The sequence below is a fragment of the Ostrea edulis genome, chromosome 5 (assembly GCF_947568905.1).
Source record: "Ostrea edulis chromosome 5, xbOstEdul1.1, whole genome shotgun sequence".
Taxonomy (NCBI): domain Eukaryota; kingdom Metazoa; phylum Mollusca; class Bivalvia; order Ostreida; family Ostreidae; genus Ostrea; species Ostrea edulis.
In genome coordinates, this window is record NC_079168.1 from 88,210,632 (window position 1) to 88,225,029 (window position 14,398).

General features: G+C 36.5%; 1 protein-coding gene across 1 annotated transcript; it reads left to right on the forward strand.

The window, feature by feature from the left end:
* The first annotated feature begins 28 nt into the window (after nucleotides 1–28).
* LOC125650080 (uncharacterized) lies at nucleotides 29–13,214 on the forward strand. The gene is made up of 9 exons (XM_048878028.2): nucleotides 29–293; nucleotides 1,192–1,346; nucleotides 1,509–1,585; nucleotides 5,678–5,803; nucleotides 7,235–7,312; nucleotides 7,864–7,957; nucleotides 8,146–8,222; nucleotides 9,849–9,922; nucleotides 10,009–13,214. The coding sequence occupies exons 1-9, from the start codon at nucleotides 158–160 to the stop codon at nucleotides 11,703–11,705; spliced, it is 2,514 nt and encodes an 837-aa protein (XP_048733985.2). The 5' UTR covers nucleotides 29–157; the 3' UTR covers nucleotides 11,706–13,214.
* The last annotated feature ends 1,184 nt before the right edge of the window (nucleotides 13,215–14,398 follow it).

Here is a 14,398-nt window from a genome sequence, read left to right on the forward strand (position 1 = left end):
TTTATCAATAGGATAAAATCGGAAAAAAAATATTTTTACATACTATTAAAATGAAGTTATAATTCCACTAATTGCTGGCTGAATATGTTTTTATAATCTCATTGAAAAAATACCATAAATTCTAATTGAAGCGTTTAGTTGACTAAGATTTTTGCCCATGTGGGGATCCAATACATTCTCTGGTGAGAGATTGGATCCAATACTGAATACAATCATAATGCAGGCAGTTTGGAACAATCGTCTCTTGAAACCTCCACCAACAATATCTCTTTCTACCCCTTTGAAAGAGAGAGGTGAATATACATGTATTAAGAACATAGGGCCTTATTCCTGGCATGCACATATTTTTCTCAAAAATCACATCAGCTGATTGGGTGACTGTTTTGAGAATATTGAATGGAGCAAGGCCCTGTGCAAGCACACTCACTGGGATATGTTATTTATATTCATTTTATTGACATACTGTAAGAGACAGTATTTGCCTTTGCTTGGGGTCGAACTCGGCATCTATCGGGCTCCCAGGTACAACAGTCGTGTGTTCTAGTGATCGAGTGAAAGGGTTCACTCACAACTGGGGGTGCCGAGTTCGCCAGAAATTAGAATATATATGTTTTATGTACAGTTATATGCTTTATATCTCTATGCTAGCCAAGAGAAGTGGTGTGGATCGTAAACCCTTGGCTAGCAAAGATGCTGAGGCACAAGCCAGTTCAGGCAGATCTAGTAGGAACTTTCCACTACTACATTGTCCCATGCAGATAATGAGAGATGCCCCCAATTTTCTAGGAGTGCTAACACTTGTGGGACAAAGTTCTGGGGCAATCACTCTTGCTCACTAAAAAGCAATGGGGGTCCTTGTAATGTGAATGCCAAATTTCACAGAGACATGGCACTGTAAATGGAAGGAAAGAAAACTTTGATGGCGAAGGAAGCACATGGGGATCTGAGCTCGATCCCTAGCAGAGACAATTACGGTCTCTGTTACTGTACAATGTTATATTGATTTAAACTATAACATAAGTGGTGATGGACTGGTGTAATATGTGACAGATTTCTAAACAGTAGGATTCTTCATAAGGCCAAGTATGAGTGTATGTAATTTACATTGTAAATATATAGATAGCAGAATTATTATAAATTGTGCTAATTCCATTTCATATTTTTATATATGCTGTATATTTGTATCTTCAGGTAAAGTGACATTGGTATTAAATGTCTTGAAGGAGATGCAAAATGTGAAGGACAAGCAGAGTGCCCTAAACATCGAGGAGTTTGCACTGTGTCGTATTATTTACAAACTGAATTCTCAGTTACGCAGTGAAAAAACTCTTCAGTTTTTAAAGAGGGTATGGATCATGTTTACAATGTTGAACTTGTATCTTTGAATAACATGCAATTATTGCTTTATTTTTCATATTTCCTTGCTTCTACTTTTAATTTTTAATGTAATGTCTTATATTACATATCATAATCTTAATGTTCGACTCATTCATTTTTACTTGATGTAGATAAAGGTGTGTTTAACAAAGTTAGCTGGGATGAAAATAGAAAAGGCTGTGGATGATATATTGCACATTTTACAACAGTAAGTTAACCAGGTGTTTTAAAAACCAGAGATGTTTGATATTTATAATTTGCAATTGATATACATTAAATTACATTTACAGTAAAATATTTATAGTAAAATTTATAGTAAAATATAAAAAAAAAATTAATAACAGTGAACATATCTATAATGACAATATATAGCAACTTGTGCTATGTAAACTATTTGATTTCATCCCAGATGAAAGGAATAGATTAAACGTTTTAGTTAATTCTTGACTAACTCTCAGACATCTTTTGTATAATGTTCGCATTGCACGCACCTTCTTACATGTATTAATAGCATTATGCTAGATCATGTGTAAAACACGAAGTGTAATTCGAGATGCACAAACCCAAGAATTATTAAGAAAATAGCACATGGAATGTTAATGTTAGACATAGTCACATGGTCAGCACTCAGCTTGTTTCAGAAAGAAAGTGTAAAACGACAATCTGTCTTTTGAAACTCATAAATAAATATTGCATGTAGTTGAGGTAATATTGAAAATTTTCACCCCGAGAAAACCATTGTCAACCGAGGCATAGCTGAAGTTGACAATGGTTTCTCAAGGGGTGAAAATTTTCAATGTTACCCTAACTACATGCAATATTTGTTTTATTATACTGGATGGTATACAAACAGCAAAGCAGAAAAATTTGCGTCTGTTGACATTTGATCAATCACTGTCATGCGATATTTCGTTTATTACAAATGCTCAAACGACATTGTCTAACAATCTACGACGAACCGTATGCGCATAAATTTGACATGTGATAATTTTTATAATATCACCCGTTGTCAAGTTCTGTTACCCGTTGCTAGATATTATCACCCTGGAGTGTGTGCTTTCTGTTCTCAGAGGGTAAAAATATGTTTTTTTCAAATGCTTCTCGACCAATCAGATTCATGTATTTTACATGAAGGTATAATTGTATTTATATCTCTACAACCATAGATTTTTGTATGCATATCTAACAAAAAAATTTATGCACCCATCTTTAGATGAGATCGCGGGTATGTTAAGGCAGGTCATGCTTCATTTATGCACGTAAACTGCATAATTTTTAAAATCTGTCTTACACAGAAAGAGGGAGCTACTAACTCTTAAAAACTATTTTGGTTGTTTACATGAGAACATTTTGTATCATAACAACATGACAAACATGCACTTCCATATGACGTCATTGCATGACTGTTATGAATAGATCATGGAGGTACCTTAATAGAAAATGTAAAAGTAACACATTATCCCAAGATGTAAACATTGGTCTAACTGGCGATAATGACCGTAAAATACCCATAGTATATCAGAATTACTGATAGAATCCTACCACTTTCAATAAGAAATAATTATTGAACATTTAAACACGAAACCATCTAGCCCATGTTTTACATTTTGCACTGATGCTATGCAGTTTTCTTAACAGACGATTCTATCAGTAATTGCCGTGTACATTAGTTTATGACCTTTCACACGTTGTATAAAAAGTCTCTAAAAGTATGCGGCCTAATGTGCTACTTTTGCAGTTTTATTTCAGTGTGTGACAGAGGAAAATCGGATCGACATGCTAAATGGAATGTTTTCTCCGTTAAACAAAATTGTCAATGAATGATATCAACATACCTTCTTAATATCAATAAATTCTCAGCGTTTCACATATATATTCCATATATCCCATGTCATATATTTCAAATACTTCACATTTTGTCGATATTTGCATGGCACACATAAACAAATTCCTTGCATGTGTCAACGTCACTCGATGTATAGTCATGACGTCATCAGTTTACTTTCATATCGATCAGACAGAAATTATACAACAGCAGTATAGCATTTCGAATTTCGTTGGATCTTAGTAGCTGCATGGTTTATTTTATGCATAAATAAAACTTAAATAAAAAATGAAATTGGAATTTAATATATACTTAGTGATATACTTATTTCAATTATGACGTCACATATTGTTTCACGGATTTTATCCCAATAAAAATTTTCATAACCTGCTTTAACGTACCCGCGATGTATTATGTTACATCGATGTCTGTCCGTCCGTCGGGGTTTTCTGTTTCTAATTTCATTTCTCTGTCACATACATGTATCAAGCTGAAACTTGCTATGTAGCTTTTTGGGGGTCACTATAGATCATGTTGCAATTGTGATCCATTTCGACCTCTCTTACAGGAGTTTTGCCTCTTTATTTGAAAATTAATTTTATATGGAGGGTACATGATATGTCCGACTAACTTCCCCCACAGTTTTCAAGTGAGGACCTTTTTATTTTACAGAGTGTTTGTATGGGTATTGAAGATGAGCATGTGGCAATGATTTCGATTTGATTAAATTTTTTAGCAAATTACACATTATTATACCCCCCGCAACAAGTTGTGGGGGGGGGTATACTGGAATCGGGTTGTCCGTCTGTCTGTCCGTCCGTCCGTCTGTAGACGCAATGGTTTCCGGACTCTAAAGCATTATCCTTTCCACCTACTGTCACCATATCATACATATGGACTACCCATGGGATGAAGATGTTCCCTATCGATTTTTGGGTCAAAAGGTCAAAGGTCAAGCGCACTGGACATCGAAGTAGCAATATGGTTTCCGGGCTCTAAAGCGTTATCCTTTCCACCTACAGTCACCATATCATACATATGGACTACCCATGGGATGAAGATGTTCCCTATCGATTTTGGGGTCAAAAGGTCGAAGGTCACGCGCACTGGACATCGAAGTAGCAATATGGTTTCCGGGCTCTAAAGCGTTATCCTTTCCACCTACAGTCACCATATCATACATATGGACTACCCATGGGATGAAGATGTTCCCTATTGATTTTGGGGTCAAAAGGTCAAAGGTCATGTGCACTGGACATCAAAGTAGCAATATGGTTTCCGGGCTCTAAAGCATTATCCTTTCCACCTACAGTCACCATATCATACATATGGACTACCCATGGGATGAAGATGCTCCCTATTGATTTTGGGGTCAAAAGGTCAAAGGTCAAGTGCACTGGACATCGAAGTAGCAATATGGTTTCTGGGCTCTAAAGCGTTATCCTTTCCACCTACAGTCACCATATCACACATATGGATTACCCATGGGATGAAGATGTTCCCTATCGATTTTGGGGTCAAAAGGTCAAAGGTCACGTGCACTGGACATCGAAGTAGCAATATGGTTCGGTTTGTCATGCCATTTGTTTTTTACACTCAGAAAAGAGGTAGTTTATACCTATTACCAACACCCTTTGGGAGATTGGGGTAAGCGGGGGGTATTCTTAGTGAGCATTGCTCACAGTACCTCTTGTTGAACTTGGTCAATGTTTAGGAATTATTATAAAGTGAGTACATGGATTGTCCTTTTAACTCATCTCATAGTTTCAAAGCTAGGGCCTTTGTAAACAACTTTACAATGTGTGTATTGCAAGGACTTTGCTTCCCAACATATGGATGTCTTGTTGAGGAAAGTTTAAGGAGGTATGAGAACCCAAGAAATTCATAATAAAAGAAAAGTGTTACATTGATATGATATTCAGCTGATATTATAGATTTTGTGTTAACTCTTGCAAAGGTACATTTTATTGTTACATTAAAAAATTCAAATTCTGCCAGATTCAAACCTGTGATTCACAGATCACAGATTTATAGGTTAACCCATATATCTAATAAGCTACCCTGAATAGATATGAAAATTTGAAAGACCAGGTGATATATCGCTGACCTTCCTTTATTCATGAAATTTTGTTATGTTTGCTAATCAATGTCACAAAACAAACATCTTATAATAAAAACACCCTATATAACCTTCTCGTATGTATTTATAGCACCCTAATCATAGAAACCCCCACAGACGTATGTATTTACAGTACTCTATTCATAGAATATATCACCACATCAAAGGTGACTTAAAAGATTTAAACTGTACATTAATCAAATGGTAAGCATTATGAAAACATTTTCAAAACTTTAATTCTTATTCCATTACTTTGAATGCTTCAGGGGCAATCTGATGTAATTCTTATTCCATTACTTTGAATGCTGCAAGAGCAATCTGATGTATTTCTTATTCCATTACTTTGAATGCTTCAGGAGCAATCTGATGGCCAGAAACACGTATCTTCCTTCACAACAAATGATGGAGCACCTACTGGTTAAATTGATGGGAGTCAGAAACTTGTACAGACAAACAATAAACTACTGTTTCACAGCTTACGTGTATCCTTGTGTGGTTAAGTATAAGAGATTTCTTAAGATTGACTACTGAATGACTGTAGGTTCATCATAATATAAAAACAAGGGTTTTGAACAGTGGAACCATACAAAGTATTACAGATATCTGCTTTGTATGGGATTGTAAGATAGGTGACACAAGTACTTTGTGATGTCAAATTTCTTACTGTCTATTTTCTAACAAAAAATTAACCTTGACCATAACTTTTGAATGTATGGTGATATACTTTCATATTTCACACATGTATTCCTTGTGACAAGACCTTTCTTTTCATACCAAAATGTTTGACCTTGTGACCTTAGTCTTGGGGGTTTGACCTACTTTTGAAAAACTTTAACCTTGGTCATAACTTTTGAATGGAAAGGTGATAAGGATTTGATATTTCTCTTTTTTAGGTCACCTGAACTGAAAGCTCAAGTGAGCTTTTCTGATCGTCTGTTGTTCGTCGTCTGTAAACTTTTCACATTTTCAACTTCTTCTCAGAACCAATAGGCCAATTTCAACAAGCATGGCCAAAAAGCATCCTTGGGTGAAGGGCTTTCAAGTTTGTTCAAAAGAAGGGCCATGCCACCTTCAAAGGGGAGATAATCGCAAAAATGGGGTGGGGTCGTTTAAAAATCTTCTCAAGAACCACTGAGCCAGAAAAACTCATTTACAAGAAAGCTTCCCGACATAGTGCAGATTCAAGTTTATTCAAATCATGACCCCTGAGGGTCACAATAGAGGATCAAAGTTTTACATACAAATATATAGGAAAAATTTTCTTCTCAAGAACCACTAAACTATGAAAGTACAAATTCACATGAAAGCTTCCTGATATAGTACAGATTCAAATTTGTTCAATTCATGATCCCCTGGGGGTAGGATTGGGCCACAATAAGGGATCAAAGTTTTACATACAAATATAGAGAAAATCTTTAAAAATCTTCTCAAGAACCATTGGGCCAAAGAAGTTTACATGAAAACTTCCTGACATAGTGCAGATTCAAGTTTTTAAAAATCATGGCCCCAGGGTAGGTTGGGGCCACACAATAGGGATCAAAATTTTACATACAAATATATAGGGATAATCTTTAAATTTTGGCCAAGGTGTGACTCGGGTGAGCAATGTGGCCCATGGGCCTCTTATTATTTCCTTGTGACAAGGCCTTTGTTAGAGGGCAAAATTTTCGACCTCATGGCCTTGACTTTGGGTTTTGACCTCCTTTTTGAAAAAAACTTTTAACCTTGGCCATGACCTTTTGAACAGTTAGTGTTAGGGTTTTCATATTTCACATGTGTATTCCTTGTGACAAGACCTTTCTTTGGTGACTGGAATTACTTTGCTGCCTTACAGGAGCATCAGTGTTTCATTCATTTTGCCATCTGATTCTCGTTTTTCTGTGTTACTAATTATATGTCTTGACAAACTGAAGTCATCTGAAACAACAGCTGACCATTGGAACACTGGTACCACAAAATTTAGCTTTGATGGCCCTGGTTAGCAGACTTTGGTAAGTGGATATCTCTCCAAGATACATTTCATAAGTAGACCACAACAGACACTGACTGGCCTGTTCATTGGAACTGGCTTGAACATGTGGTTAGTGGTTTTGTTTATTATAGTTTGAAATTCAAACAATATGTTGAATTTATAATAGATGATTCTATTTCAACCTGTGGTCGCAAATTGTGATTTGTAATTAAACAAGCATTTTATGTAAACAGTAGATAAGTTATTTTCATTTGTTGAATTTGATAGCTAATTCAGGGTCATATTTTTCAACCATTGCACCACATTATATAGGAATTAAAAAGGCATTACACTTTGCACATATTTAAAAGTACTGTAGTTATCTTGAACGAATTTCCCATTAATTGAAATTGAGCATCACTTCATAAAACAGTCAGTCTATTCTGGCAATCAATTGATCATCAACTGTAATTATAGGGTACTGACAAGAACTTGTTTGTATACACACTGATGACATTGTACTGATGATTATAGGGTACTGACAAGAACCTGTTTGTATACACACTGATGACATTGTACTGGTAATTATAGGGTACTGACAAGAACCTGTTTCTACAGCTGTACACACTGGTATGAAGAACTCCGCCCCTGTCTAGGGTTATTCCTACCTATTGAACACCCATGGGTGAGTATTGTCGAAAGTTACAAGATTACCACCGTGACATGATTGTAAAACAATCTATATAGAAGTAGCAATCAAATATGAGGTGATAAGAAAATTAAACTTAAATTACAATGAGTGTGAAGAAATCACGATAAACAGAAGTGGTTTGTTTTATGTTAAATTTGTGTTTTACTTTAATATTTTTGTAGTTACCAGATGATGTTGTTCTACCCAACACTATTGCTGAATCAGATGATGATCCAGAACCATTAGACATTAACCAAAGGTTTGAGCTCAATCTACCCGTCAGCTGGGCATCCATCCCTCCATTTATATCCGTTACCTAACTTACCTTCACTGTCCATTAACTGGGCATCCATCCCTCCATTTATATCCATTACCTAACTTACCTTCACTGTCCATTAACTGGGCATCCATCCCTCCATTTATATCCATTACCTAACTTACCTTCACTGTCCATTAACATTCTTCAGAACTGCTGCATACCCAATCAAAATAGTTTGTATAAATTTTCCTGATAGCCTCCCAGATGTGTTGTTTCTTTTCAAACTAGTCATTTAAAATCCAACATGGTTTCTCATTTGCAAAAGTAACTTCTTCTCAAGAATGGCTGAATACCAAGTCACAAAACTCCTTAGAAATGTTCCTTTAGAAGTAATAGTGGTGAACTGTGTTGTTTTTGGTGTTGATGGCTTTAATGAGGGAGGAATGTAGTAGAATTGGTGGCCATGGATATCTGCCTTGTCTGCTCTGTGGTTGGAGCACCTGACTAATTGCATAAATTCTAGAGTTCAGTGCCTGATTTAACCATATGTATTCTTCTTTAAAACATTTGGTGCCATGACCAACTCTGTTGATGCATTAACAGTCTGACAAGTCTTAGCAGGGATGATGTAAAACTTATACAGTACCAATTTTGATGCACCAGATGCGCATTTCGACAAATAATGTCTCTTCAGTGATGCTCAACCGAAATGTTTGAAATCCGAAAACACTATGAAGTTTTAGAGCTAAATATGGTGATCTAGTGTTGTTCGGGATCAAAGACTTCTGGTATTTAGAAAGGAGGACTGTAGAATTAGTGGACTGAGGACTGTAGAATTAGTGGACTGTAGAATTAGTGGACTGTAGAATTAGTGGACTGAGGACTGTAGAATTAGTGGACTGTAGAATTAGTGGACTGTAGAATTAGTGGACTGAGGACTGTAGAATTAGTGGACTGTAGAATTAGAGGACTGTAGAATTAGTGGACTGTAGAATTAGTGGACTGAGGACTGTAGAATTAGAGGACTGTAGAATTAGTGGACTGTAGAATTAGTGGACTGAGGACTGTAGAATTAGTGGACTGTAGAATTAGAGGACTGCAGAATTAGTGGACTGTAGAATTAGTGGACTGAGGACTGTAGAATTAGTGGACTGTAGAATTAGTGGACTGTAGAATTAGTGGACTGAGGACTGTAGAATTAGTGGACTGTAGAATTAGTGGACTGTAGAATTAGTGGACTGAGGACTGTAGAATTAGTGGACTGAGGATATCAACCTGTCCAGGGTTCTTTTTCAATATATTTCCTACTTTAAATGAACACCAAGATGACTACCATGGTTTTTGTTTAGCTGGAGGAAATTGTCTTCTTCAGAATGGCTCTATGCCAAGCCACTAAACTTGGTAATATGTTCCTTAATAGCCTCAAAGTGTTGATATTTTAAAGGAGTGATCAGAATTCCAATAGTTTTATTGACTGTGACAAGTCATCTTCAACAGAAACTTCTTTAGAAGAGTTCCATGCCAAGTCAACATAATTAGTACAGATTTAGACTATTTTTAAATTGAATAGTGATTTTGTAAGCTTTCTCTAAATTACTTATTCTGATGAGCTTTTATTCATTTCAGTAGTGCATATCATGCAAAGTATTTTCTGGAAAGAGAAGGACCCAAAAAGAAAATTGATTTTCTTTCTCAAAGAGGTAGGATTCTGTATAAAACAAAAATGTACAAACACTGATTGATTAGAGGATGGGTACCTTTTACTGAATTTAAATTTAATTTTTAGACACTGTTGGGGAGGATAGTGAAGATGAATCAGAAGATGGAGAGAATCTCCATCATTCTGTCTCGCACAAAGCTGGTCAAAAAACACTTCCAGTGTCAATAGTTGACAGAAATAATGTAGCGAGATCAAAAAAAGTCCCAAGTAGAGGTGACGAAAAGTGTATATCCAAGGCACAAGGTACAGCCTCCCACACATCACAGTCCAGTGAAGACGAAGGTGAGCCTGTTTTAAGAACTTGGCAGACGAGTAACATTGTGTCACACCCACCAGACTCAAGTGAAGATGAAGGTGAGCCTGTTTTAAGAACTCGGCAGACGAGTAGCGTTGTGTCACACCCACCAGACTCGAGTGAAGACGAAGGTGAGCCTGTTTTAAGAACTTGGCAGACGAGTAACATTGTGTCACACCCACCAGACTCAAGTGAAGATGAAGGTGAGCCTGTTTTAAGAACTCGGCAGACGAGTAGCGTTGTGTCACACCCACCAGACTCGAGTGAAGACGAAGGTGAGCCTGTTTTAAGAACTCGGCAGACGAGTAGTTTTGTGTCACACCCACCAGACTCGAGTGAAGACGAAGGTGAGCCTGTTTTAAGAACTCGGCAAACGAGTAGCGTTGTGTCACACCCACCAGACTCGAGTGAAGACGAAGGTGAGCTTGTTTTAAGAACTAGGCAAACGAGTAGCGTTGTGTCACACCCACCAGACTCAAGTGAAGACGAAAGTGAGCCTGTTTTAAGAACTCGGCAGATAAATAAAGCTGTTTCACAAAGCCCAAAACAATCAAAAGAATTTGCAGAAGTTTCTGTTGGTAAAACACAACAAATTGTTAAAAATAAAACAGAACTTGTGGCATGTGGTCCTCTTTGTGTTAGAAAGCCAAAAATCACAAGACATCGTGATGTGTCCAGTCACGTGGAAACTGAGAGTAGATGTGTTTCTCATGCTTATCTTCATGCCAAAATCATCAAAAAAAGTTCAGTTCAAGAACTTATTCAGATGCTTAATGATGTGCATCTTACAAATCAAGATGAAAGGCAACTAGTCAAGTCTTGCATCGAGACTTTAGAGAAAATAAGAAATGAATGTCGAAGGAACGTTCATCCTCTCACGCAGAACAAGAAAGCAAGAAAAGCAAGGAAACTTGTGATGCGAATGAATTCAGAACTTGCTCAGCTCAGAGCTGTTCAATGTGAACAAAAGAAAAAGAAAATGCGAGTCAAAGAGCAATGGAAAATAACCACACCCTTAAGAGTAATGGATGGAAAGAGTTATGAAGACCCAAAACCAAGAAAGAAAAGAAAACGAGAGCAACAGAATACTACCACGCAATCAATGGTAACGGATGTAGACCCAAAACCAGGAAAGAAAAGAAAACGAGATAATCAAGTAGGAATAAGTGACGAGAAGAAAAAATGTAAGGGAAGGAAGTCGGAAACACCTGCTCAAATATCAGATGGATTCCAAGCTGCCTCAAAGGAAAGTCAATGCAAGTTTTTAAAAATGGTAAAGCAATGGCAGAAATGTGTGAAAGAATCTTCTACATGGACCTCAGGAGGAGTGAAACACAAGCTAAACAACACAGCTAAGAAAAAAACATTCTTGAAGAAGTTAAAAGCTGTTAAGCAGAAATATTTGAATGAAGAATTGACAGAGGAAGAATGTATCAAAGCAATTGATTCCTATCTAATTTCAGTTTGAGGAGATCTTCTAAATCAAGCGAAGCAGTTTGGTATTAAACAGAATTTAGTTACTTTATACTTTGTTAAGAATATAGTCTTGCATATCTGTCATGTTTGAGGATTTTTTATGATCAATTTGATTTGAATGGGTTTACAGTGAGTACATGTATGTAGACTATTTTTAGAAAGCCTCAGTCTGTTGCCAAGGATATCTCAGTAAATGGAACAATGTGGATTTCCATACACTGGATTCCAAAACTACACAAAAACCTTTACAAAGATACACTGCAGGATCCAGTAAACATTCCACCAAGTCCCCATCTTTACTTCTCACGAAAACATTAAATGCTGTGAAGGAGAAACTTCATACACATTGTGCCATGCAAAAAGTGGTGTAAATCAGAAAATTAAAGAACTATTTTAGTATTAAATTTGAAATGACAAATCTTTCCTCAAATGAACAGCATCAAAATATACTTAGACGGGACGTATTATGTTATGGCGATGCCCTTGTGTCTGTCTGTCAGAGTTCATGTTTTCTATACTTTTTTCCATAACGGATGCATGTACAGCTTTGAAATTTGATCACAATTTCTCCATCGAGAAGCGTAAGAATGAGTTTGTATTTCAGCTGGATTGGTGCACCTTGACCTACTTTAGGCTATAAGTAGGTAACAGTTTTTCCGGACTTTTTTTTCATTACGGATACAGATATTGCCCTGAAATTTAGTCATAAGCTTTCTCTCAGAGGAATACAATTTTGCATTTTAGCTGGATTGGTACACCATGTCCTACTTTAGGGGTAGGTCAAACAGTTTTCCATGTTTTTGTTGTTGTGGATACAGGTATTGCCCTGAAATTTTGTCACAACCTCCCTCTCAAAAAAAATACATTTTGATCACATTAAGGCTAAAACTAGGTCACATAGTTTCCTGGACTTTTTCTCATCATAGGTACAGATATTGCACTGACATTTTGTCGCAACCTCCCTCTCAGAGAAATACATAATCAGTTCACATGTGAAACGGATTGCTGCACCATGACCTACTTTAAAGCTTTTCTATTCAGAATGTGTGTTGTATCAATTCACAGTGCATGTAATGCTTCCAGGTTGAATTTCACTGTCCAACGGGTGCATAGTGTACCATTTGTGGTACTCTTATTGACATCATAGATGACTTGTTTCTTCAATGAAAATGGAACCCAGAAATATTCATTTCTTATGTATAGTCATCCAAAAATTACTTCCTCATTGACAATATCTAAGTAGTTTATGGTGATCAGGTCTTCCAACAGTCCATTAGAATTTCCATGGGCACCAACTGTGCTCCATTATTAGCTGACTTGCTTATATATTTTTATGAGGCAGAATTTATTCAAAAGCTTCTACATGACCAGAAAAAAATCTTTTGCTGTGGCCTTCTGATCGACATTAAAATATATCTTTTATATATTAATAATAGACATTGTCATTTATAGGCTGATTTGATATATCCCAGTGAACTTGAAATAAAAGATACCAGAGTTACGTATCTGCTTTATATTTGGATATATTATTAGAACATAGATGTCAAGGGCAAACTAACAAAACAACTTTATGACAAACGAGATGACTTCAGCCTCTCCATTGTCAACTTCCCCCATTAATGTTGCAATATTCCATTATCACCTGTATGGTGTTTTATGCCTCTGAACTGATTGGATATGCTGGAGCATGTTCTCCATATGATCAATTTTTAAATCGAGGAAGGCTACTAATGTTACAGGGGTTTCAATAGGTCTCATTTAAAATAAGCATTTTCCAAATTCTGAATCTATGGTGGTTATGATTTTTTTTAAAGTTAGACAATATTTATTCGGGTGTTATGGTGTTATTTCCAAATACAAGCTATCACCGAGTCGAATGCTGTCTGGCGTGTTTCATACCTATTGTTAGACTTCTTTACATACTGATTTTTACTACGGATTACTCCATTTGCCTGAGCAAGATATAGGGCTGACTATTTCCCATGTGAACGTTCTGAAGTGTACTCTTCGGAAGGAGAGAGTATATTTTCAATCTGCCAGACCCACAACTTGCACAACCATCATGGCGTAGCGTCTTGCCATAATCATATTGATCAAAATTCACAGAAATGTGGCAGATTCGCATGATGACAGATTTTGACTTCTCAATTGTCAGCTTCTCATATTTGTCCATCATCATCTGCATATCAACTGACTAAACACGCCAGAGCATGTTCTACATATGACCAATTTTTCAGTTGATGTTACAGGGGTTTAAACAGTCGCAAAAGTCAGCATTCCACAAATTCTCTGTTCATTATAATGGAAGTGGTATAAATTTTACAAATACCTGTCATTAGGTTGAATGCTGTTGGACATATTTCTTATCAATTGTTAGGATATTCTTTACATTGAATTTTGACTATTATGGATTACTCTGCTTACCTGATCAAGAAATTGGGACTCGCAGTGGGTGTGACTGGTCAACAGGGAATGCTTACTCCTCCTAAGCTGCAATAATGTAGCCCTCTTCGATTGGGGGGGGGGGGGGGGGGGGCAGATATTCTTTAGCTTTTTTAATTTAAAACGTACTACTCTAACAATTGGCAATTTTAAGTGGTCTTTTAATTCATAGTTCTCTCTGATTTTACTGTAAAATAGTAATTTTCCACGTGTACGAAATTAAGTGTCTTTGAAGTTGCATTA